We start from the raw sequence: 22,815 nt of genomic DNA on the forward strand, positions 1-22,815 counted from the left end.
AAGATCCTATTGAGAACATAGCTAAGATTTATATGAAAATTCTTTTAGGGTCAAAAATAGCTTGGAAAGGGTTTTCAGTTTACTTCTCAGCATGTTTGGTTTTCATGTTACTTTCATGATTCATGATCTAGGGTTCAGAGGTTCTTTCTTTTTAAAACTGCAGTTAAATTGTCACTAGGAATTTAGTGCAATGCTAAGTTAATTAGTATAATGGCTCTTTTTAACAGGGGTTCCAGTGTCCCCGAAAATGATCGATTGGCTTCAATAGCAGCTGAGTTGCAGTTCAGATCCCTTAGTCGTCACTCCAGTCCCACTGAAGAGCGAGAAGGTGATTGTCACAGTAACAGATTGTGACCTGGATGTGCAGTTGATTTATGTCATTAACATATTTTTCTCTGTTTCTGGTTCTTACCCTTTCCCCTTTTTTTACTCATCTTTTCCCATTCAGAAATCTTAGATTTTTAACTTGTAGACTTACGTTGTCAGAGTAAGTTGTTCTATTTTCGGACATGCTCACTGTTTTCTGGCCTTTCATATTGCTTCTGAGTTTTACCTGAAGGAATTTACTGGTATCTTACTAAGTTACAATGTTCAAAATGGAATGAGTAACATGATTACTGAATTATATACCCCAATTCAAAGTAAGTTTCTAAGTTAATGAAGTACAAACTGGAGCCATCAGGACAGTGAGGAGTTTTCTAGCTGATTCTTGAACTACTGCTGCATTATTCACCTTGCAAATACTTGCTGTTATTTTGAGTCCTGGAAGAAGGGGCAGGGTGTTTATCTTGATGTCCTGATTAGGGCACCTTCAGGTTTCCCCAGCTTCTGTATATGTGGTATTTATTACAACAAATACAGAATCACAGGATTGCTGATATTGGAAAAGACTTTTAAGATCATCCAGTTAAATCATTAGCATAGCACTGAGAGGTCCACAGCTAAACCATATCCCCATATCCAGGGATGGGTACTCCACCACTGCCGTGGCTAAGCCATTCCAGTGCCTGATGATAACCCTTTCAGTGAAGAAATTCTAATACCCAACCTCAACTTTCCTTAATGCAACTTGAGGCCATTTCCTCTTGTCACTTGTTACTTGGTTGAACAGATCAACCCTCACCTCTCTACAGCATCCTTTCAGGTAGTTGTGGAGAGTGATAAGATCTCTCCTCAGCCTACTTTTCTCCTGACTAAACAACCCCAGTTCTCTCAGCTGCTCCTCATAAGACTTGTTCTCTAGATCCTTCACCAGCTTTATTACCCTTCTTTGGATGTGCTCCAGCACCTCAATGCCCTTCTTGTAGTGAGAGGCCCAAAACCTAATACAGTACTTGAGATGCAGCCTCACCAGTGCTGAGTACAGAGGTAAAATTACTTCTCTGGTCCTACAGGCCAGGATGCCATTGGCTCTCCTGGCTGTCTGAGCATGCTTCTGGCTCATGTTCAGATGGCTATCAGTCAACACCCCTAAGTCCCTCTCTGCTGAGCAGCTTTCCAGCCACTCCTCCCCAGGCCTGTAGTGCTGCTGGGGTTCTTGTGGTGAAAAGGCAGAACCTGGCATTTAACCTTATTGTAATGCATACAGTACCCATCCATTAAGTCTGTCAAGATCCCTCTGCAGAGCCACCCTATCTTCAAGAAGATCCACAGTTCCACCTGTGGCATCGAGTGCTAACTTACTAAGGGTGCATTCGATCCACTCGTCCAGATCATTGATAAATGTGTTCAACACACTGGCTGCAAACCTGAGCCCTGTGGACATAACCTGTGACCAACTGCCAACTGGATTTAGCTCCATTCACCACCAGGATGTGGCCCTGGCCATCCAGACAGATTTTTTACGCAGTAAAGTGTACATCCATCCAGAACACAAGCAGCCAGTTTCTCCAGGAGAGTGCTGTGGCAAACGGTGTCAAAGGCTTTACAAAAGTCCAGGCAGATGACATCCACAGCTTTTCCCTCATCCACTGAGAAGGCAACCATGTTGTAGAAGTAGATCAAGTTCATCAGTCAGGATCTGCCTTTTATAAACTCTAATTGGGCCTGATCATCTGGTTGTTCTGTATGTGTTGCATGGCATTCAGGATGATCTGTAACAACAGCTTTCCCAGCACCAAAATTAAACTGACAGGTCTGTAATTTCCCAGATCCTCCTTCTGGCCCCTCTTGCAGATGGGTATCATACTAACTTCCAGTCTGCTGGCGCCTCCCCAATCAGCCATGACTGCTGAAAAAATATAGAAAGTGGCTGGATAAGCACCTCTGTCAGCTCTCTCAGAACTCTTGGGTGGATTACATCCAGTCCCATGGACTTGTATATGACTAAGTGGAGCAGCAGGTTATCAACTATCTGCTCTTGGATTAGGGGGGCTTCATTCTGCTTCCCATCCCTATCTTCCAGTTCAGGAGGCTGGGTATCCAGTGAACACCTGGTCTTACTATTAGAGACTGAAGCAAAGAAAGTATTGAGTACCTCAGTCTTTTCTTCATCCTTGACCTCTATGTTCTCCCCCGCAGGGAACAAATGACAGAGATTTTCCTTAGGCCTCCTTTTGTTACTAATATATTTGTAGAAGGATTTCCTGTTCTCCTTAACAGCTGAAGCCAAATTAATTTCCAGTTGGGCTTTGGCCCTTCTAATTTTCTTACTGCACAGCCTCATGAGAACTTTGTAGTCCTACTCACCTTGAAACATGAATTGTTTAGATAGTGTGTTCTAGTGTGTGCAAAGTAAAACAAAGCACCAAACCCCAATAAAAGTAGAGTTGATATTGTGGTTATTCTGCAAAATGGAGTGAAAATTCCATAAAATGTATGCTGAGTTGGGGGAGGGTTTTTTTTTCCTCTCTTTTTTTTTTTTTTTAGCAGATCACAGGACCGCATAATGTTAGGGGTTGGAAGGGACCTCTGGAGATATTCAGCTCCACCCCCCCTGCCAGAGCAGGACCATATAATCTAGAGCAGGTTGCACAGGAATGCATCCAGGCAGGTCTTGAGAGTCTCCAGAGAAAGGGAGTCCACAACCTCTCTGGGCAGCTTGTTCCAGTGCTCTGTGACCCTTACAGTAAAGAAGCTCTTCCTCATGTTAAGGTAGAACTTCCTATGCTGTAGTTTACATCCGTTGCCCCTTGTCCTATCACAGGGTGCAAATGAGAAGAGGCTGTCCCTTCCTTCCTGACGCCCAGCCCTCATATGTTTGTATACATTTATTAGATGTTGAAAGTGTTTTCTTTCTCATGCTTATTCCCTTTTCTGTGTATCTGTATGAATGGGAAACTGGCTTAGGTTAAAATGAATACAGATATTTTTCTAAGGAATTGTAGAAGGTTGTTTTCCTGCAGCTTTGTTACTTATTTGATTATGCATGCCCTGACTTGAAGAACTTCCCTGTGGAAGGGAGATCTCTGTTTCTGTATACATTAAATCCTCTTGCAAAATAGTTTTCATAATTTGTTTTCTGAAGATAAGCAATTTTTGAACTCAAGAGGGTATGATATATGATTACCTCTTATACTTTTAAGGTGTATTAGTTCTGATATGTGAGGTCATCTTCTGCTGAATGTAGTGGCATGATCCTTAGTATGAGATAAAGCCACTTCTCTGCTCACAGTATTATTTCTCTAGAACCATCGTATCCAAAGGGAGACTCAAGTGGCTCATCCCGGCGGAGCTGGGAGCTCAGAACTTTAATCAACCAGACCAAAGGTAAGTGTTAAGGAGTCACTGTAATGCAATGTCTGCTAAACTAATACTGTAACAAAAGGCTGAATCTTAATGCTGATTGTGAAGAGGTTTTCACAGCTTTGCATATGGGTGGGGTTAATAATAAAATCCTGATTGCAGATAGAGGATACTGCTAAAATTACAAGGTGTGCTTCCTGAAGTAGGAATAATTAAACTTCGTAATCATAGAATGGTAGGGGCTGGAAGATACCTATGGTACTCAGGTTTGCCTACATCAGGTTGCACAGAAAGGCCTCCACTACCTCTCTGGGCAGCCTGTTCCAGTGCTCAGTCACACTCAAAATAAAGAATTTTCTCCTTAAGTTCAAGGGAAACCTTATGTGTTCTAGTTTGTACCCATTTCCCCTTGTGCTGTCAGTGGCCACCACTGAGAAGAGCCCAGCCCCATCCTTGGTGACTTCCACCCTTTAGATATTTGTATGCATTGCAGAGATTCCCTCTCAGTCTTCTCTTTTTCCAGGCCAAGAGTCCCAGGTGTCTCTCCTTGTAAGAGAGATGCTCCAGTTCTCTAACCATACTCATGGCCCTCTGTTGTACTTTCTCCAGTAATTCCCTGTCCTTCTTGAAATGGGGAACCCAGAACTGGACACAATACTTCGGGTGCAGCCTCACTCTACTAGAGTAGAGGGGAAGGAGAACCTCCCTTCACCTGCTGACGACACTCTTAATGTACCCCAGAATACCGTTGGCCATTTTGGCCATGAAAGCATATTGCTGGTTCATGGTGAATTTGTCCATCAGCACTCCCAGGACCCTCCCCACCAAGCTGTTTTACAGCAGGTCAACCCCTAACCTGTACTGATGCATGGGGTTATTCCTCCCCAGGTGCAGGACTCTACATTGCCTTTGCTGATCTTTTCAGTTTTTGAAAGATATTAGCAGTGTTCTACAAAATGAGTACATGTATTACTATAGTAATTGCAGAAGTTTACTGTTCTTGTTCAGTGCCCAATTGTGATTTGGTAGCAGGAATCAGTGCCTCACATCCTATGGTCTCTCCCCAGCATGGGATTTTCTTATTTTGGGTGTCTTAACAGTGTGCAATACTACAGTTTCCCAAATTTAAGGCTATTATAGGGCCTCTTCCTCTCTGTCCTGCTGCTTATTTTCATGAAACTTAGGGTAACTTGATTGCTTTTGAGACTCCTGTATTGTACATAGAGATACCTTGCTTGCATGTATTCTGGCAGGGTACCTCATGAAACATTAGAAAAAAATTCTCTCACATAAAAAACTGGCCTCGCTGTATGGCTCAGAACACAAGAAGAACAGCAACCATTTTTTCTCATCTCTGAAAGGCTTATTTTTTGTTTGGAGTATATACATTGAAGGAATTGAGTTTGTTTGAACTTAAAAAGAATGAGGGAAAACTTACATTTCTAGAAGACTGCTGCAATGGGAACTGGTTTTACTGTCCACTGTGAATAAAACAAAGATTTTTGGATTAAAGCAAGGCAGATGTAGTGTAGATTAAGTGATATTAATGATAGGTTGGCAGTAGAATATATCATTTAGGAGTATCACTGTCTCCCATCTCTTGGAGGTGGTTAGAAATAGTTTAGACTACCATCTGTCATCAGTGACAGATGTGTAATTTTTGAACTTTACAAAGAAGGGATAAATTAAAGCCACACTTAGATTTCTTATGGCCTCACTCACTAGGATTCTGTTTCATGGTAAGACTTGAAAGCTGGAGCAATCTAATACCTCTGAATCTTCAAGGTAACAGATGCTGCAAGTTGTACAAGTAAACCTTACCTGTCCTTCTTGCCTTGGTGCTCTCAATGACCCTAACATATTTCCACTCTATATCAGTGGTTAGCTACAGGCCAAATGCAGGTAAGTGTGTTGCATTTCATACATTTACTTTCCTTATCCTATGTAAGAGATTGTTAGATCAGTACCAGTCTTTTCATTTTAATTGAGTTTCGTATGTGTTTGGTAAGGGATGGTTTCATATATCATTAGTAAATATTTTACACTTTTCCTGCATCTTAAATTAGTCTCAAAAACCAGTTGTCGTCTAACTTGGGGTGTTTCATGAGATATCAAAATGTAACAATATCTAAACACAGTGAGTATTTCTCAGTCAAGGAAATTGTTCATCACTCTTTTTAGACACTGCTTCCAAGCAAGCACCGATTGAAGCTGTTCAAAAGTCTGTTCAGTTGTTTGAAGAAAGAAGATACAGAGAAATGAGGAGGAAGAACATCATTGGCCAAGTTTGTGACACACCGAAATCTTATGATAATGTTATGCATGTAGGTTTGAGAAAAGTGACTTTCAAGTGGCAGAGAGGAAACAAAATTGGTACGTTCATTATACCTTCATTTATCAGGCTGAAATACCAAGCTTGGGTGTTTTGAAGGAAATCTAAGACTATCTTTTGAAATCTTTGGTCTCAGTGTAGATAATACCAGCTTTACTGGAACAGAATGGTAAAACACAAAGTTGCAGCTAGAATTTCCTTTCTGTAGAACTTCAGTGAAGTTGTCACTGGTCACGCGTGCGTTTAACCCATAAAATGTTTGAATTCTGCTTTTGGGAGAACCAGAAACATGAATGGAAATGAGCACAAACTTGGGAATTTGTTTTATTCCCCAATATTGTTGTCTTTTCTCCTCTTATGATCATTATTTCCTCTCTGGTTTGGGATTTGTGGGAAAAATCCTCATATTAGTAAGTTTTCTTTCAGGTCAGCCCGTAAATGTAATGTTTACTTTTAATCAGCTTGAATTCAGGACTATGAATGTAGTATTAGCTGGTACAGGTTAAAAACTACTTGAAATTTTAAATTAAAATAATGGTAAATAGTCTTGACATGCTCCACTTTCAGTTACAATTTCTTATTGCAGTTGAAGTACATGTTACTTATTGAATGCAGTATAACAATTTTTTCTTACTTTGATCAATTTCAGGTGAAGGCCAGTATGGGAAGGTCTATACCTGTATCAGTGTTGACACTGGAGAGCTGATGGCAATGAAGGAAGTGAGTACACTGTGTTTAAGACTCACTACTACTGCCTTTGGCATTTTTGTTTTTCAAACCAAACATGAATGACGTAGCAGGCATTAAGGTTTTCTGAACACTCTTGTTACCTAACTGGGAAAGGATGGGAAGACAGTTGTCTCTTCATGTGGCCAGATCTCTTTAAGCTGCTTAAACTTTTTCGTTTCAGGTCACAACATTTCAGTTTAAATATATGTGAAATGGATAATGTGTTTTTACTGGTGTAATACGGATGTTGTGAACTTAGTGAATGCTTACTTAATTTGTGTGAAATCCCATTAAGAGATCTTAAAATTATTTCGAAAGAGATTTCTGAGAAGTGAAGAAAGTACACAAATTTAATTTTACTTTGCAGTATTTATTTTCTATACAGCTTTACTTCTACCCTGAAAATTAAATATTCTGTACCCACTAGGTTAGTCAACTGTTTTGTATTTCAGCCTAAACTACGGGAAAAGCTGAAAAGCATCTGATGTGACACTTCCTATCATTCTCTCTAAGGAATGAAGAAAAGAGGAATAAACTGTGAAAATAAATACTGCAAAGTAAAATTAAATTCTTTTACTATACTCATTCACTGACTAATACCAACACTTGAAATGTTGATTGGTTTGTTTTTGTTTGTTTTTTTCCCAATGAAATAACTTTTTCACTCAATCAGTAGCACACTGCTTCTGGAATTCAGATTTGCTTTTTAGATGCAGGTGCTTTTCACAGATTAGTATGTATGTGCTCTTGAACAGAAGTTCAGGTAACTTAAATGGACTTTGACAGACGTTTCACTAGAGGGCTAAATACACAATATGCTGCTGTTTTCTTTAGTATTTTTAACTTCCAGAATTATTCCACCAAGAAAATTCCCAGCCCCCTCATTGTGGACTCACTTGCAGACTGTTTACAACTTCCAAATAAAAGACTTTTCCAGATTTCCTTAAGAGCACTCTGGAAGTTTGGGGTTTTTTTATTTTTAGACTGTTTAAAAACTTTTTCATTGCCCATGCCCCCTGAAATTACATCAGACTTCCTTCAGACTTAACTCCAGTGTTATAAAATCTCTACAAATGATAGCTGGCAAGCTCTACTACAAATACCTAGTATTGCATCTTTGAAGTGTTGGGAAGTAGGTAGGAAATTACTGATTTGTCAACTTTTCATAATGTCCATGTATTTAATTTTACCACTGTTTGAGTACAAACTGTATCCTGGAATTATTACACAGAACAAACCAATCATAACATCCTAGTAACCAAAGGTAAAATATGTGCATTTGTTTTTCTAGTAGCTGTTCTGTGCTCAATGAAGTTTATGCTTTCTGGCAGCATGGTAAAAGTAACATCTTTCATAATTTGCTTTGCATTTTGCTTATCTTGGTGTGAAGAGAAGCTTTAAATCAATTTTTCAGAAGACTTGATAACTTCTTCTATCTGTGAAAAATGCATCATGGCATATTGTAGGAGAGCTAATGAAAACTTCTTTCATCAAAATCTTAATGCTAAGCTTTTCTTTGCAGCTCCCTCATTCCCAATGAAGAAACCCCTCAAAGAAATCCCATAGGATTTCTGTGGATGAAGTACCTGGCACTTAGTGTCTCTAGAATGATAACTCTCACTAATATTACTTTCAGATTCTCTTGTACTGTGCTTATCTACCATGTTTAAGCTTTAAGGCAATCTTGGAATACATATGCACGTGTATTTATTTAATATCTTCATCAGTGATCAGGACAAGGGGATTGAATGCACCCTGAGTAAGTTTACAGATGACACTAAGCTAGGAGGGAAGAGGTGATCTACTTGAGGGTAGGAAGGTTCTACAGAAGGACCTGGACAGGCTGAATTGGTGGAACAAGATTTAACAAGGCCAAGTGCTGGGTCCTGCACTTTGATCACAACAACCCCACCCTACAGGCTTGTGGAAGACTGGCTGGAAAGTTGCCCAGCAGAGAAAGACATGGGGGTGCTGGTCGACAGCCAGCTGAAGATTAGCCAGCAGTGCGCTCAGGTGGCCAAGAACTCCAACAGCATCCTGGTCTGTATGAGGAATAGAGACTAAGACAAGAGAAGTGATTGTCACACTACACTCACCTCTGGTGATGCCACACCTTGACTACTGTGTTCATTTTTCAAGCCCTCCCTGCAAGAAAGATACTGAGGTCTGGAGTGGGACCAGAGAAAGAAGGGTGAACGACCCTGGTGAAGGGTCTGGAGAATGGGTCTTATGAAAACTGGCTGAGGGAACTGGGATTGTTTAGTCTGGAGAAAAGGAGGCTCTGCAACTACCTGAAAGGAAGTTGTAATGTGGTGTGTGTCAATCTCATCTCTCTAATAAAAGTGATAGAACAAGAGGAATTGGCCTCAATTTGCACCAGGGGAGGTTTAGATTGGGTATTAGAAGAAACTTCTGCCTTGAAAGGGTACTGGAAGCACTGGAATAGGCTTCCTACCCCCCTCCCCCCACAGCAAAAGTGATTGAATCCCCATCTCTGGAGGCATTTAAAAGATGCATAGATGTTTGATTAAGGGACACGGTTTAGCACAAAATAGAGTTAGCTAATGGTTGTGCTTGATGATTTTTAAGTCTTTTCCAGTAAAAATGATTCTCTGAATGTGTGATTCTGTGCATTTAAGTAACAGCATTTTGCTCTTTAGAAATCATCTATAAATTGTCACATTTATATGTAATTTTCCAAAAGTAGTTTGATGTTCTTTTTTGGTTTAAGTTAAGATTGGAGTTGGAGGCACACTGGTTTGGATCTTTTTGTGTAATAATGCTTTTTAGCTGTTTTTGTGGTTTGGGTTTAAGATGAATTCTCCTGGGGCTTGGGGATTTGTTTGGTTGTTTTCATTACTTAATAATTTGAAATAGTGACAAAATAATGAAAAATATTCCTTGCAGATAAGATTTCAACCTAATGATCACAAAACCATCAAAGAAACAGCTGATGAACTGAAGATTTTTGAAGGCATCAAACACCCTAATCTTGTTCGTTATTTTGGTGTGGAACTCCATAGGGTAAGAGAATGTAAATGATGGTTTGGGGTTTTTTTTTTTCCTCCTAGAGCAGAAAGAACATTTCAAGAAGCTTTGGACCCTGCAGATTTTACTTGAGACATTCTAGTTTAGCTTAATTGTCTGGACATCTCTGAATTGCATTGTGTCTTTTGTTTGGTGTCTTACTCTATCTGAAACATAGTTATATGAATGGTTTGGAACTGATATACAAAACAGAGATGGTTCACAATAAGGGAATAGAGTGAGTCATGCTGAAGATATTCTATGCTGCTACTCTGCTTAACTGCTGAAAAGCAGCCTGTATCATATGGTAAACTTCATGTGTAGATGAAGACCAGCCAGCCTAAAACCCTTCACTGTTAGCAGCAAAGGTGGTAGCAATATCTTGTTGGTTCCTGCAAAAGTGTTGTGCTGGCATTTAAACGTTGCTGCCAGAGAAGCAGCTTATGGAAGCAGCTCTTCTGGAATTCAGATCACATCTCTTCAGAAGGACAAACAAGTTTCCTTACTTGAGCAGGTGAACTAATGAAGCCTAGTTTTCTTATGGAGCTGGATTCCAGAACTGCATTGTGGGGACTGCATGCACAACTTTTTATTACTCTCTACTTACCATGTGCACTACCCATCTCCCCCTCTGAGCCTTAGGCCCTTGATTTGTCTCTGTGCAGGGAGGCTGGCAGGGATCAGGACACTTGGTATCTCTGGCTAGAAAGTGGTGTGTGGTTTTGACTGATTTTTCTCAGTATGTATGGGTTAATTTCCTGACCCATTGCTGGTTTAGAAGGAGACAAAGGCTGCTTTCTGTCTGTGTTTCTTTATGTGGAGACACAACTTGGCTGTCTGTGCTGCTGGGTCTTTGGTTTCTCAGATAGTTCTAGGACCTTAGTGTCTTGGCCATCTTCATGCTGAAATTGGCTGGACTTGGAGACAGAGAAGGGGAACAAGAACCTAATTTTCCTTGCAGTAAGTTAGAGTTGGCATGCTTGTTCAGTCCACAAACAGCAACAAAAGACTCGACTTCACCAAGAAATCAGCACAGCATACTGCAGGAACTGGGAGAGAGAGGAAGGAAAACAGTTCCAGAGGCCCAAAAGACCATTTTAAATTTTTTCTGAATATGCAAAGGAACTTTTTGTATATCTGTTGCCAAAGTAACATACTGTATACCTCTAAATGGTGTCAGTTACATACAATGATGCAGATAGATATGTAGCAGAGATTTTTCCGTAACTGTGCAATAGAATATATTAGGTTGAAGCATGCCCAAGAAAACAGAATTCTGAAGAGGCAATTTTTAGCTATTCCATGGTAAGAGGTCCTGCCATTAAAGCATCGCATTGTACTTGCATTACTGTTTTCATAAAAAATGAAGGATGGAAGGAAAACTTGATCCTAACTCAACGTTTAAAAAAAAACAACTGTTTGAAAGGAAACCCAATGAAATCCGGTTTGGTTCCCACAACAGGAAGAAATGTACATCTTCATGGAGTACTGTGATGAGGGCACTCTGGAGGAGGTATCAAAACTGGGTCTTCAGGAGCATGTCATTAGGCTCTACTCAAAGCAAATCACGGTTGCTATAAACGTACTACATGAACATGGTATTGTTCATCGAGACATTAAAGGTAACGTTAACCATAAAAGGTAATGTTGTTGTTTCAGTGTTGTAGATGAGGGTGGGAGGGAGTGGGGAACATACTTGCAGATTTAGCACAGGCTCTCTGTACAGCCATTAAGTGTGTAAGGCCTTCCACTCATTTTTCAGTGTTCAATTTACAAGTTGTTTGGCTAGTTAGATGCTCCTTTTAAAATGGAGAACATAAAAAAATGTTCACAGTTGGCATTGCAAACCCATACATTTTGTCCATGATTCATATAGTTTCTCTAGAGGTTGTTAATCCAACTCAAATTGTGGTCCTTTTGGTTCTAGTACTAATGTAGTGAGTTATGTATTGCTGGTTTTCTTCTCATCTGTGCAAGAAACAGTGTTTTCTGGGAGCTGACAAGCAGTGTACGGTGTTAGAGTTGTTCATCAGACCTTTTCCTCGTGATTCCCGTTTTCCAGAAGAGTTATCGGATTTCAGACAAACAGTTGATTAAACATAGTAATAAAAGCCATGTGAGGAGAAGTTAAAGGGATATGGTAAAATTACTTGCCTAGTGTTTTGGGGGTTTTGCCATACATTTATCTACTCATGCCTGGTTCTCAGCTTTCGCTTGCGAACTGAGCAGACTGGAACTACAGTAACTGAAGGGGGGTTGGATTTGGCATTTGCTTAAGGCACCTAGTGTCAGTCTGCATTTCACATTCATTTTTCTTTTTCTGCGCCTTCCAGAGCATCCTCCATGTCTAGTTATCTTGGTTTTGTTAGTCTGGCATATTTTGCTCACCTATGGCAGAAACTTAACAGAAGGCAGGGGAAGCATTGCAGACAGTAAGCCCTGTGAATGCTCATTTTATGACAAGGCAGTGCAACCCAACGATGCTGGGTTTCTATGTCCCTCTTGCTCACAGGGTTTTGAATCACCGCAGCAGTGTAGCAGGTTCCCAGTTGCTCTTGGTCCTCTGGCCTCGTGCTTCTCATTTGGGAAAAGAACTATCTACGATCCAGAGGCCTCCCACCCAGGTAGGCCACTCCTGAGTCAGTTTTGGCTTTTTTTTCCTAGAAAACACTTTCCCCAACTCCCATTCCCCAGAAATCTTGCCCTTTCTGGTTCTCCTTCCTGACCAAAGGTTGCTCTGCAGTTGTGGATTTCCCTCCATGCCTTTCACATTGCCCTCCTTTGCCTTTTTTACTTGACCATTCCATATCCAGGTTCTGCTTAGATGAATCACGCTGTCCTGGAAACTTGTTGCGATCAAAATCCAAAGCCAGCTGACAGGGATTTCTTTGTACTGCTCTGTCGTTGCTGATTTCTGGATATGTTTCCAAATAGTTCTTCCTTTCATCAGGAAAATGCAGTGAAGTGAGAAGAACTGTTTAGCAGAACTGTAATGCTATGTTTTCTGATGGCATTTCTATTGCAACAGATTCCTTGTATCAAATGTTGGGGTGTTCCTTGAGAATAACTGCAGCTATAGAGCGGGTCACTGCAGACACATCTGTGTATAGACCTTCCCAAAACTTAATGATAGAGTATGAGGGGAGAACACAGAGAGTAATTTTTATGAAGATTAACTGGTGTTATATTGGAAGCCTCATGCTTTCTGTCTCCTTTTAAGCTGAGATTGCATCCTCAGATTTTCAGGCTAACAGTAAAGAAAACTCTGGTTTTACTTCTAGCTCTTACATAGTTAGGCACTCCTATTTTTCTGCTAGGGAAGAATGATCAGATGTCATTCATACTGTTAGAACTGCTTTGCTATGGAATTCTCACTCTCAGATCACATTCTCATGGCCAGTTTGCTGGACTTTACTGTGGATCTGTTTCTCTCAGCAGCTGATAACCAGTTCTTAGAGAAATTGTTTATATATGTCCTGCTGCTGGTGTCTGCAAGTACCTTGTGCTTAAAAATCTTTTCAGTTAGTAGTGTCCACTAATCTGCTGTCCTCCAGATGAAGCAAGACACAGCTGCCTTGAATCCTTTTTTCAACCCATGGCTGCAAGAGCAAACTGAGGTAGTTGTGGCTGGTTGCTATGGTTGCTGCACTGGTTTTGGTTAGTCTGCATCAATGTGTAAAGTAGTTGGTTTAATATGTATCAGGTGATTAAGGCCTTTGGGATAGCATTTTTTTTAGTCTCTGTCCTGGATATTGAATTTTAACCCTCGTGGCTAAGCCCACATTCCTCAGTTATAATTCACTTTTTACAAGGAAGCTGCTCTGGTCAATGACTGAGAATAATGGAATACTGAATGCTGAAGGGAGAGTCTCTGGACATCTCTGGCTGAGCCTTCTGTTTAAAACAGTGTCAACCACCTTAGGACTTTGGTTACTGAGTATCTCCAGGGATGGAGATTCCCTTACTTTGGGCCCCTGTCCCAGTGACTCCACATTGTGAAGAACTTTTTGCTGATACCTCCCTGGAATTTGCAGAGGTTGCTATTTGTGTCCATTGCTCCATATCCTTTCACAGTGTGCCTTTGAGGAAAAAGCCTGTTTCCATCTTCTCGATACCCTTCCATTAAATACCTGAAAACGTCAATAAATTCATACACACACGACTCAATTCTTCAAGCTAAGTAATCTCTCAGCCTCTCCTTGTACACTGTGTGCACCTGCCCTCTCATCATCTTAATGCCCTTCTGCTGAGTTTGCTCCAGTATGTCAATGTCTGTCTTGTACCAGGAAGCCCCAAAATGAGGCATAGTCCTCCAAGTGTGGTCTTATAAATGCTGAATTGACAAGAACTGATCACTGAGGTCATGCTTGATGCCTTCTTTCTGGGACAGAAGGGCATATTCCTGCAAAGTGCTTGGACTGGGGTAAGGCTCTGCTTGATCTGCTGTTCTCAAATAGAGAAGGGCTGGTGGGAGATGTGATGGTTGGAGGCTGTCTAGGGTGCAGTGACCATGAGATAGTGGAGTTTTCAATATGCAGGGAGATAGGGAGGAGCAGTAACAGAACCCTCACTTTGGACTTCTGAAGGGCAAACTTCAGGTTGTTCAGGCAACTTATTCAGAAAGTTCCCTGGGTAACAGCCCTTAAGAAGAAAGGGGTCCAGGATGGTTGGACCTACTTCAAACAGGAGATCCTAAAGGCACAGGAACTGGCAGTTCCCACATGCCGTAAGACGAGCCGGCGGGGAAGACGACCGGCCTGGATGAGCAAGGAGCTCCTGAAGGATTTAAGGGAAAAAAAGAGGGTTTATCGCCTTTGGAAAGGGGGGGAGGCAACTAGTGATATGTTTAAGGATGTTGCTAGATCATGTAGGAGAAAAATTAGAGAGGCAAAAGCACAGTTAGAAATTAAACTGGCCGCTTCCATGAAGGATAACAAAAAGCATTTTTATAAATATATTAACACTAAAAAGAGGGGCAAGAGGAGCCTCCACTCTTTATTGGACGTGGAGGGTAACATTGTAACTAAGGATGAGGAGAAGGCTGAGATTCTAAATACCTTCTTTGCCTCCATTTTCAACAGTAAGGCAGGAGGACTTCAGGGTAACTGGCCTCCTGAGCTGGTTGATGGGGTCAAGGAGCAGTGTTGTACTCCTGAAATCCATGTGGAATTAGTTCGAGACTTGTTGAGTCACTTGGATATTCACAAGTCCATGGGACCTGATGGGATTCATCCTAGGGTGCTGAAAGAGCTGGCAGATGAGCTGGCCAAGCCTCTCTCCATCATTTTCCACCAGTCCTGGCTCACTGGAGAGGTCCCAGAAGACTGGAAACTGGCCAATGTGACACCCATCCACAAGAAGGGACAGACAGAAAAACCTGGGAAGTACAGGCCTGTCAGCCTGACCTCAGTGCCAGGGAAAATCATGGAGCAGATTGTCTTGGGGGCAATCACTGCACACCTGAAGGATGGCCAAGGAATCAGGCCCAGCCAACATGGATTTAGGAAGGGCAGGTCCTGCCTCACCAACCTGATCTCCTTCTATGATCAGGTGACCAGCCTGGTGGACATAGGAAAGGCTGTGGATGTAGTCTACCTGGACTTCAGCAAGGCCTTTGACACTGTCCCCCACAGCAAACTCCTGGCCAAGCTGTCAGCCTGTGGCTTGGACAGCAGCACTCTGTGCTGGGTTAGGAACTGGCTGGAGGGCAGAGCCCAGAGAGTGGTGGTGAATGGTGCCACATCCAGCTGGCAGCCTGTCACTGGTGGTGTCCCCCAGGGATCAGTGCTGGGCCCCATCCTGTTTAATATCTTTATTGATGATCTGGATGAGGGGATTGAGTCCATCATCAGTAAGTTTGCAGATGACACCAAGCTGGGAGCAGGTGTTGATCTGTTAGAAGGTAGAAGGGCTCTGCAGAGGGACCTTGACAGGCTGGGCAGATGGGCAGAGTCCAACAGGATGGCATTCAACAAATCCAAGTGCCAGGTGCTGCACTTTGGCCACAACAACCCCATGCAGAGCTACAGGCTGGGGTCGGAGTGGCTGGAGAGCAGCCAGGTGGAAAGGGACCTGGGGGTACTGGTTGAGAGCAGCTGAACATGAGCCAGCAGTGTGCCCAGGTGGCCAAGAGAGCCAACGGCATCCTGGCCTGCATCAGGAATAGTGTGGCCAGCAGGAGCAGGGAGGTCATTCTGCCCCTGTACACAGCACTGGTTAGGCCACACCGTGAGTACTGTGTCCAATTCTGGGCCCCTCAGTTTAGGGAAGATATTGAATTGCTGGAGCATGTCCAGAGAAGGGCAACGAGGCTGGTGAGAGGCCTTGAGCACAAGCCCTATGAGGAGAGGCTGAGGGAGCTGGGAGTGTTTAGCCTGGAGAAGAGGAGGCTCAGGGGTGACCTTATTGCTGTCTACAACTACCTGAAGGGAGGTTGTAGCCAGGAGGGGTTTGGTCTCTTCTCCCAGGCAACCAGCACCAGAACAAGAGGACACAGTCTCAAGCTGTGCCAGGGGAGGTTTAGGCTGGAGGTGAGGAGAAAGTTCTTCACAGAGAGAGTGGTTGGCCATTGGAATGGGCTGCCCAGGGAGGTGGTGGAGTCACCATCCCTGGAGGTGTTCAAGAGGGGACTGGATGTGGCACTTGGTGCCATGGTTTAGATAGTCATGAGGTGTAGGGTGACAGGTTGGACTTGATGATCTTTGAGGTCTCTTCCAGCCTTCTTGATTCTATGATTCTATGACTGTGTTTTCAGAATGAATGCAGAAAATGAAGGGACTGTATCTGAAGCTTCAGTAAATCAGAAATGTGTGAATGAGACACATCCAGGAAGTAGTCATCAAAATGCTACCTCTTTAACTTTGTTAGCTTTCTCCAAATTCTACTGTTTCTGCCTCTATGTCTTCATGATAAGCACAGAGGAAGTAAGGCCATTCAACATGAGACAGAAAACTGTTCAACAGGAGACTATGGATGTGTCACACTTCCTAAAGCTGATTTTTCTTATCAAAGGGTAGCATTTGGCCTATTTGTTTGGCTGTTTCACTGCTTAAGTACTGGCTGTGGAATGTCTCTGAGCTGTTCCTCTGTGTGAAATTATGCCACCATCTTTAGTGGGGCTTTTGCTACTGCTCCTTGAACTCACAGTATTTACACCAGCACCTTTGGATTATGCTACTGCAGTGTTCACTGGGCTTAATCAGGGCATGAAACTTCAGTTCAAATGCACTGGGTCGTAGCTATTCCTACAACCTGGCTTTTGATGTTTGCTCTTTGTTTGCTGTCTGCCCTGAAGATCTTGTGGTATAAATGGCAGTAGAGCTACCTCTTGCCTCTGTTAAGTACAACCAATGAAGATGCTTTTGAGAGTGTATGTGGAGGGGGAGAGAGGGAACAGACAGACGTGTTGTGCCTTTTTGCTGTTTTAAGCCATGGTCTCTAGTTTTATTTTGCTTGTTAACTGTACAGATATGGTAGGAATTTTGTTGTATTCTCAGCAGCAGAGGGAAAAAGTATTGAGCACCCTCAAAGTACTGCCCTTGTGTCTCCAGTTTTCTTAAGGACCTGCTGGATTCAGGACCTGAAGGCTTCATCTAAGAAGACCCTTTTTAAAGACTAGAGTTCCTAAAGCCTGGTCCTGGTATCTGAAGCAGAGGCTCCACAGCAGACAGAGCATCAGTGGAAGCCTTATTCATCTGACAGACAATGTCAGCAGCACACGTCTCAGGCTCTTTGTGGTGAAACTTTGGTTTGTTGCTTTGTTTCATTTGACAGTTGCAGGTGGTTTCAGGATAAAGGCTTACAGGAGCTTTCACAGTAACATTTATGCACTGCCCACGTGTCGTGTCTGATTGAGTGGCAGCCTTGTACTGTTTCAGTATGTTTCTGTATTCCTGCTCATTCAAGGAGCTGAGTCTGCTCAGCTCCTTTATGTGTGTGTATAATTGATTGCAGGGTGAGTCTGGACACCTATGTCCCTCTGAAGGGAAACTGCAGAACCCAGCCAGAGAATTCTGATCTTGAGTATTATGTGCAGGCACCTGAATGAAAGACTTACAGACACAATATGCATAAGAGTTGTATTCTCTGGAAGTTCATCCTTCTTTTAGAACTTGTAAAGGGCTTGCAGTAATTAAGGGCTGGAATTTATTTCTGTTAATAATTTATGTCCTCTTTTTTATAGTGCAGTTATGTGCAACATCTCTTGGACTAAATAAATCTTGCTTTAGTTATCAAGCATTCTCATAGTAGTGAGAGAAACCCTTTGAGAAATGGACAGGGTTTTGGCATCATTGTCCTGCACTGCCTTTTTCTGATTTGAGGTTTTTGAGAATTCTTTTTAATTTCCTTGAATATCTTGGGGATGTCCAGCCAAGCTAGCTAGAAAGTCTTTAAGAGAACAAAACACAAAGGAGGAGCAGCCAGGAATTCCTGCACTGACCAGTGTTCCAGGTGGAATAGAATTGGGAAACTTTTGAAGAATGTATTCAGATGAGCCTTTTTGAAAGAATTGTCTGTGTCATGGAGAAGGGCTATGTGTAACAACATCCTCAGCATTTGCCTACTCCTAGAGGACGCAGGCAATTTTATTCTTTGCAAACTATTCATCTTTCCTCAAGAGACCACAGCTGAAGCTGTGTTTTTCTGGCAGGTGACTCTTACAACCTACTTGTGGTTTTGTTGTGATACTTGCAGAACCCAGGATTTGGGCTGAGGTGTAGTGAGTTCCTTCTGTTCTGCCTGTTTTCTGCTGGCTGTCAACCTGTGTTTTGGCAGGATGTTGAATGAAAGAAAACCCCTGGTTATCAATACCACTTGGTTTATTTTGCAGTGTAGTGCATAGATCAAGTCACTTGAATCCAACTGTGTATTTGCTTTGGAGATTTTCAGCTATGCTAGGGAAATTTTTTCCAGTCTACGCTGGCTGTGTAGCCAGCTATTATAGTTGTATCCCTCATCCAGAAATTATTCTGGAAGCAGAGCACAATAGGAGTGGGCATTTGGTAGCATATGTAATAAAACATTGTAAGCCAACTTGTAAAATGGCACTTATAAGTATGGTATCATGTCTTGACTCAGCAGACCTGAAAAGATGGCTAGTGGGAGGTACACAGCAATGGAACTCCTTAGGAACTGGTGGTTTTTTGCAGTGCAGCACTTACAAGGATAAACACTGGGATTCTTCAGTTTCTGGAGAAGCAATTTCTCAAGATGTATGAAAAGCTGATGAGTTTGCCTGTTCTACTGCCTGTGTTTTGAACATTCCTTGTTGTCAGCTTCCAGTATGCTTAGTGTTAACACCCATAAAAAAATCCCATTGGTTAATGGTAATGTACCCTTTGGGGAATGTCTCTAGTACTATAACATTCTAGGTAAAGATCTAAGTGGAAATGCAGCTCTTAAGTACTGTGTAACTTCTAAGAGTATATGGAGAAGCCCTCATTCTTCAATTCAGCACTTGTTTAACAAGTGTTACTGGGTTTTGTTGTGTTTCCTAGGAGCCAACATCTTTCTTACCTCATCTGGACTGATTAAACTAGGAGACTTTGGCTGTTCAGTGAAACTGAAGAACAACACTCAGACAATGCCTGGAGAAGTTAACAGTACTCTGGGGACTGCAGGTAAGGAAGCGTGTGCTAGACAAATACTTGTCTAGTTACCACAAAATTAGGTACCTCTGCTGAAAACTTGGGCTGGAGTAAAACGATGTGTTTCAGGGAATCTTGATTTTACCGTAGCTGGTTAAATGTGCTTTACATCCTGAAGCCAAAACAATCAGGGAGTAATGTAGCTGGAGAAAGAAAATTGTATTTATCTGGTAACTATAAAGGTGCTGGAGCTTGTATTTCCTGGGATTGTATCTTTCTCTGCAGCCTTACTGAAACTGCTTAATCTACTTTTAAAAATGAAAATAACCAGAAGCATGTTCTGCGGCAGCATTTTCAAACTGAAAGATAATTATGCTGCAAGCATATCAAATAATAAGAAGTCAGTAAATTGCAAAACTTAGCAAAAAAAGCTGGGTGGGAATTCATTACAGGTGTATGAAAAAGTGTGGTTTGCCCAGTTAATCACTTGGTGTGTACTGCTCCTTCCGCTGTATAAACTGATGACATCCTACGTGTGTTGTTTCAAAGCATACATGGCTCCAGAAGTAATTACTAGAGCTAAAGGAGAAGGGCACGGACGTGCAGCAGACATCTGGAGCCTGGGCTGTGTTGTTATCGAGATGGTCACTGGCAAGGTAGGAATGCTTCATCTACTGAGTAAGTGCAAAATGTTTGTTTTTAGCAGTTTCTCTGCAAATTCTGGTCCTGCTCACAGCAATTTGTCACGCTTAAGTCTGCAAGTACAGGGGTGGTTTTAAATTTCTTGGAGTACAGAAATGTCCTGTATTGGATAGCAAGTTACTCACTAAGCCTTGCACTTAGCAATGCTGTTACCTGTTGCAGAGGCCTTGGCATGAATATGAGCACAACTTCCAGATCATGTATAGAGTGGGGATGGGTCATAAACCTCCAATACCTGACAAAGTGAGCCCAGAAGGGAAAGACTTCCTTTGCCACTGCCTGGAAAGTGACCCAAAGATGAGGTGGACGGCCAGCCAGCTCCTTGATCATCCTTTTGTCAAGGTTTGTCTCACAGCTTTGGCTGCAAAGACTGTAGATGGGAACTGGAGACAGATTTTTAGTTAGCTTCATGATTTGCAGCTATGCCACAGGGCTTTGTGTCATGGTGGGATGCTGGTATCAAGTTGATGCTGTTCAGAAAACAAAGTTTGGGGAACTTTTCAGAAGCACATGTGATGTTGCTAGAAAATAGTGGACTAACAACCTGGTGTGCGTCATGCAATAAACTTCCACTGCTCTTTTGAGCTGCATTATCTTTATGTTAAAAAGACTTGTCAGACTTCAGCTCAGTGGTAGTTAAAAGGCTCTGGTTCTAAAACTTTAGTGAGTACAAATGCACAGACTTCTATAGTATAGAGATAAAGTGAAACAAGTATATGCACAGGGACTCTACCACCTTTCAGTGCAAGGGTCTACTTTCCTTTTCATTTCCTACTTCAGGTTAAGTTCATATTGAATGTCTACCTGGCAATTAGCATAACAAGCTGCATTTCTTGCAGGAACTATGGTTTGGTTCTTTGTCTAAGAATAGGCAAATAATCACAGCTACAAATTTGGGCATATGAGGAACTTCCCTTTTGAAGAAGTGCAGTTCCATTTTCCAGCATGAAGTTGTTCAGTTTGGTATTCTGGTTCAATAACTATTTGGGATCATCATATCCATCCCTGTCATCAATGCAACTGTAACCAGATCCTTTCCATCACAGGGCATAATGCTTCTTTAGGCATGTAAGTGTTGCTAGGTGACAGTGGAAACATCAGTATTCACATGTGAACGCTTGTAAATTCGTCACCTATATAACAAGGGAGAAAGAGGAAAGCATCAAAGATGTCCCACAAAGGTGCTGAAGAAATTTGTCAGGCTGAAGCATGACAAATGCTGTTGTCATCTTCTTAACTGCAGTAACAATTGCGTTAACTGCCTTTTGTCCCCTTCACAGGTCTGCACAGATGAAGAATGAAGTTGTTCAATCTCTGGCCTTTCATATTCTGGCAAGGTATCTTCTAATCACTACTGTATGTAATATTTACATAAAGACTGTGTTGAGAAACAGTATGAAAGTTGATCTTACGAAGACTGCACGAGTGACAAGTGTCACTTTCTCTGCTGCTCCTGTATGTTTTACTTGGCACATGTTGCTCATGTGACAGTGTCCACAAGTTGGAAGAAGCTGCATGTTTCAGTGGAAGTGCCATTACTACTGTATATGGACCATACCTTTTTTTTGTTCTTTCTCCCATTTCTCATTTGACTGAGAACTGTAATGTTAATATGTAGTATTTTTGAACTCTTTAGGTTCAGAAAAATGCTGTAGTGTTATCAGGCGTTATGGACCTTGTTTTTTAATCTGTTTGTTGAGTGCACTGACTGTGAACTTTTACTGGGTTTTTTGTTTATTTGGTTTTGGCAAGCTTCAGATTTGTTATGCACAAGGCTGATTAATGAGATTTAAAAAAAAAAGTTTTTTCTCAATAAATGGTTTATTTTAGGAGTTAGTGGTGAAGGGTTTTTTCTTTGGAAAATAAATATGTGGGGTTGTGTCACCCTTTGCACTTTATTTTTTCAGCACTTGTTTGAGACTGCTAAGCTAACCTAACTGGAACGAGCTTCTCTTACATTGCAATAGTCAATGTTTTGTCAAGTTCAGGATGTGTCGTATGAGATACTTCTTACACAAGGTCATAAAACTCTCCTGAGGAGGTAACTTGATGTGCAGTTCCTGACACTGCCTGCTATGTTATAGAAAGGATAAAATAATGGTCTGAAATAACTGTGGTCTGTGTGGCATTTCTGTGGTCAAGAGAAGAATCAATTAAGGTGATTCTAATCTTCTGTTTAGCAAAACCAAGAACTTACTGTGTTGGCTTTCTAAAGCTGATTCCTGATCTTGGACTTGGATTTCCTCACCATCCCCCAATTATCATTAGTGTCAGAAAATGGAGAGAGGTTAGAAGTGGTTAGCAATCAGAAGAAGCATTCTACAACACTTGATGTACTTGAAGTATTTTGACTGTCTTATTATTGCAAAAGATGACATAAAAATTTTACTTGTAAGTATCAGTGCAAGTTTACATATTCCTGTTCCAGATTTTGACCTTAAAATGGGTTACATATAAATCAGATAACTTGCTTTTCACATTTGGCTTTATTCTAAAGTCTTGTCCTTCCTCTTAATCCACAAATCCTTGGTTTGATGCAGGTGTGGATAGCTTTTAGCAGCTTTTGCAAAGGTTTCATGAAATCTGACATGAGGCTAACTCAGCAAGTCACCAGTGTAGTATATCTATCTAAGCTCTCAAAATATACAATACTGAATTTCAACAAAGAATTTCTCTTCTCTTCAGTTCTCTATTTTCAATTATGATAGGAGGGGAAGTACTTTGTCCCCCTCATCAGTGGTCCCCCATCACCGG

The 22,815-nt window shown here is 41.7% G+C and overlaps 1 protein-coding gene across 1 annotated transcript in view; it reads left to right on the plus strand.

The window, feature by feature from the left end:
* MAP3K4 (mitogen-activated protein kinase kinase kinase 4) overlaps positions 1–21,807 on the plus strand; it is an 82,596-nt gene extending 60,789 nt beyond the window's left edge. The window contains 10 exon segments of the mRNA XM_054396640.1: positions 228–328; positions 3,628–3,708; positions 5,866–6,057; positions 6,666–6,736; positions 9,653–9,769; positions 11,235–11,394; positions 19,270–19,392; positions 19,909–20,015; positions 20,224–20,403; positions 21,342–21,807. Coding sequence (XP_054252615.1) covers positions 228–328; positions 3,628–3,708; positions 5,866–6,057; positions 6,666–6,736; positions 9,653–9,769; positions 11,235–11,394; positions 19,270–19,392; positions 19,909–20,015; positions 20,224–20,403; positions 21,342–21,362 — 1,153 coding nt within the window. The 3' untranslated portion in view covers positions 21,363–21,807.
* The last annotated feature ends 1,008 nt before the right edge of the window (positions 21,808–22,815 follow it).

The sequence above is a fragment of the Indicator indicator genome, chromosome 2 (assembly GCF_027791375.1).
Source record: "Indicator indicator isolate 239-I01 chromosome 2, UM_Iind_1.1, whole genome shotgun sequence".
In the NCBI taxonomy this organism is placed as follows: Eukaryota; Metazoa; Chordata; class Aves; order Piciformes; family Indicatoridae; genus Indicator; species Indicator indicator.